This window comes from Meleagris gallopavo, unplaced genomic scaffold (genome assembly GCF_000146605.3).
Source record: "Meleagris gallopavo isolate NT-WF06-2002-E0010 breed Aviagen turkey brand Nicholas breeding stock unplaced genomic scaffold, Turkey_5.1 ChrUn_random_7180001849624, whole genome shotgun sequence".
Taxonomy (NCBI): domain Eukaryota; kingdom Metazoa; phylum Chordata; class Aves; order Galliformes; family Phasianidae; genus Meleagris; species Meleagris gallopavo.
The window spans coordinates 1-1942 of NW_011116873.1; the positions used below are offsets into that span (position 1 = coordinate 1).

The 1942-nt window shown below is 53.0% G+C and overlaps 1 protein-coding gene across 1 annotated transcript; it reads left to right on the top strand.

Annotated features, from left to right (window-relative positions):
* Window positions 1-5: 5 nt before the first annotated feature.
* Window positions 6-1765, top strand: LOC104915759 (josephin-2-like; the record flags this gene model as incomplete). Its single annotated transcript, XM_010726682.2, has 2 exons — window positions 6-79; window positions 1489-1765. Coding segments are annotated over 2 exons (261 nt in total), but the record flags the coding sequence as incomplete, so codon positions are not given.
* Window positions 1766-1942: the final 177 nt, after the last annotated feature.

Sequence of the window (1942 nt, forward strand, 5' to 3'; positions counted from 1 at the left end):
TGTGCGCAGTGCACGCCCTCAACAACGTCCTGCAGCGGCCCTGCTTCACCCGACAGGCGGCCGACGACATCTGCAAGAGGTTCCCCCCCCTTTTAACCCAATTCTGGGGCCTTTCCAGAACCTTCTGACCCCAGAAGGACCCTATAACCCCCCCAATCCTACAAGGACCCCATGATGGCTCTATAAATTTCCAGAACTCATAAAGACCCCATGAGGATCTTCTGATCCCATAAGGACCCTATAACCCCCCCGATCCCACAAGGACCCCATGATGGCCCTATAAGCCCCCAGAACCCATAAAGGCCCAATAAGAACCTTCTGACCCCATAAGGACCCTATAACCCCCCCAATCCCACAAGGACCCCATGATGGCCCTATAAGCCCCCAGAACCCATAAAGGCCCAATAAGAACCTTCTTACCCCATAAGGACCCTATAACCCCCCCCCGATCCCATAAGGACCCCATAATGGCCCTATAAACCCACAGAACCATAAAGACCCATAAGAACTTCTTACCCCATAAGGACCCTATAACCCGCCTGACCCCATAAGGATTCCCTAATGGCCCAGAACCCATAAAGGCCAATAAGAACCTTCTTACCCCATAAGGACCCTATAATGCCCCCAGAACCTATAACTCATAAGGACCCCATAATGGCCCTATAAGCCCCCAGAACCTATAAAGATCCCATAAGAACCTTCTGACCCCATAAGGATCCTATAACCCCCCCCCCCGATCCCATAAGGATCCCATGATGGCCCTATAAGTCTCCAGAACCCATCAAAACCCCATAAGAACATTCTGACCCCATAAGGACATTATAGCTTTTCCAGACCCATAAGGATCCCATAATGCGCCCTATAATCCCCCTGACCCCATAAAGACCCCATGAGGGCCCTATAAACCCCCCGATCCCATGAGGGCCCCATAAGGGCCCTATAGACCCCTATGAACCCTTAACCCCATTTAGGAGCCCCCTCACCCTAATATTGAATCCCCCTGACCCCAAAATCAAACCCATAACCCCATATTGGAGACCCCAACCCCAATATTGAACCCTTAACCCCATTTAGGAGACCCCACAACTACTTTTGAGCCCCCCGACCCCATAAGGACCCCATAAGGACCCTATAAAGCCCCGTTCACACCATATGGACCCCACAAGGCCCTATAAACCCCCCCCTCCCGCTGACCCTAGACAAACCCCATAAGGACCCCATAAAGCTATCCCCCTCCCCCATAAGGACCCCATAGCACCCCATAATACTCCCATAAGGACCCCATAAGGACCCTATAAAGCCCCATTCACAGCATATGGATCCTACAAGGCCCTATAACCGCCCCCTCCTCCTGCTGACCCTATACAAGCCCCATAAGGACCCCATAAACCCATCCCCCTCCCACATAAGGACCCCATAGGATCCCATAATACCCCCCTCACCCCATCAGGACCCCGTAAGGACCCCATAAACCCCGCTGTTTTCCAGGTTGGCCCCCGAGGCTCGGCTCAACCCGCACCGCAGCCTTTTGGGGTCGGGGAATTACGACGTCAACGTCATCATGGCGGCTCTGCACAGTGTGGGGATGGCGGCCGTCTGGTGGGACAAGCGCCGGTCTGACCCCAAATGCACCTTTTTTTCCCCAAAATGCTCCGCCCCCATAACCCGCTTCTGACCCCATAAGGACCCTATAACTACCCTGTACCCACAAGGACCCCATAAAGGCCCTATAAGCTCCCCAGACCCAATAAAGACCCCATAAGAATGTCCTGACCCCATAAGAACCCTATAACTCCCCTGTACCCATAAGGACCCCATAACAGCCATATAAACACCCCAGACCCCATAAGGACCCCATAAAGGCCCTATAACCCCCAGGACCCTATAAAAACGCCATGAAGACCCCATAAGGACCTTCTAAACTCACAAGGATCCTATAACC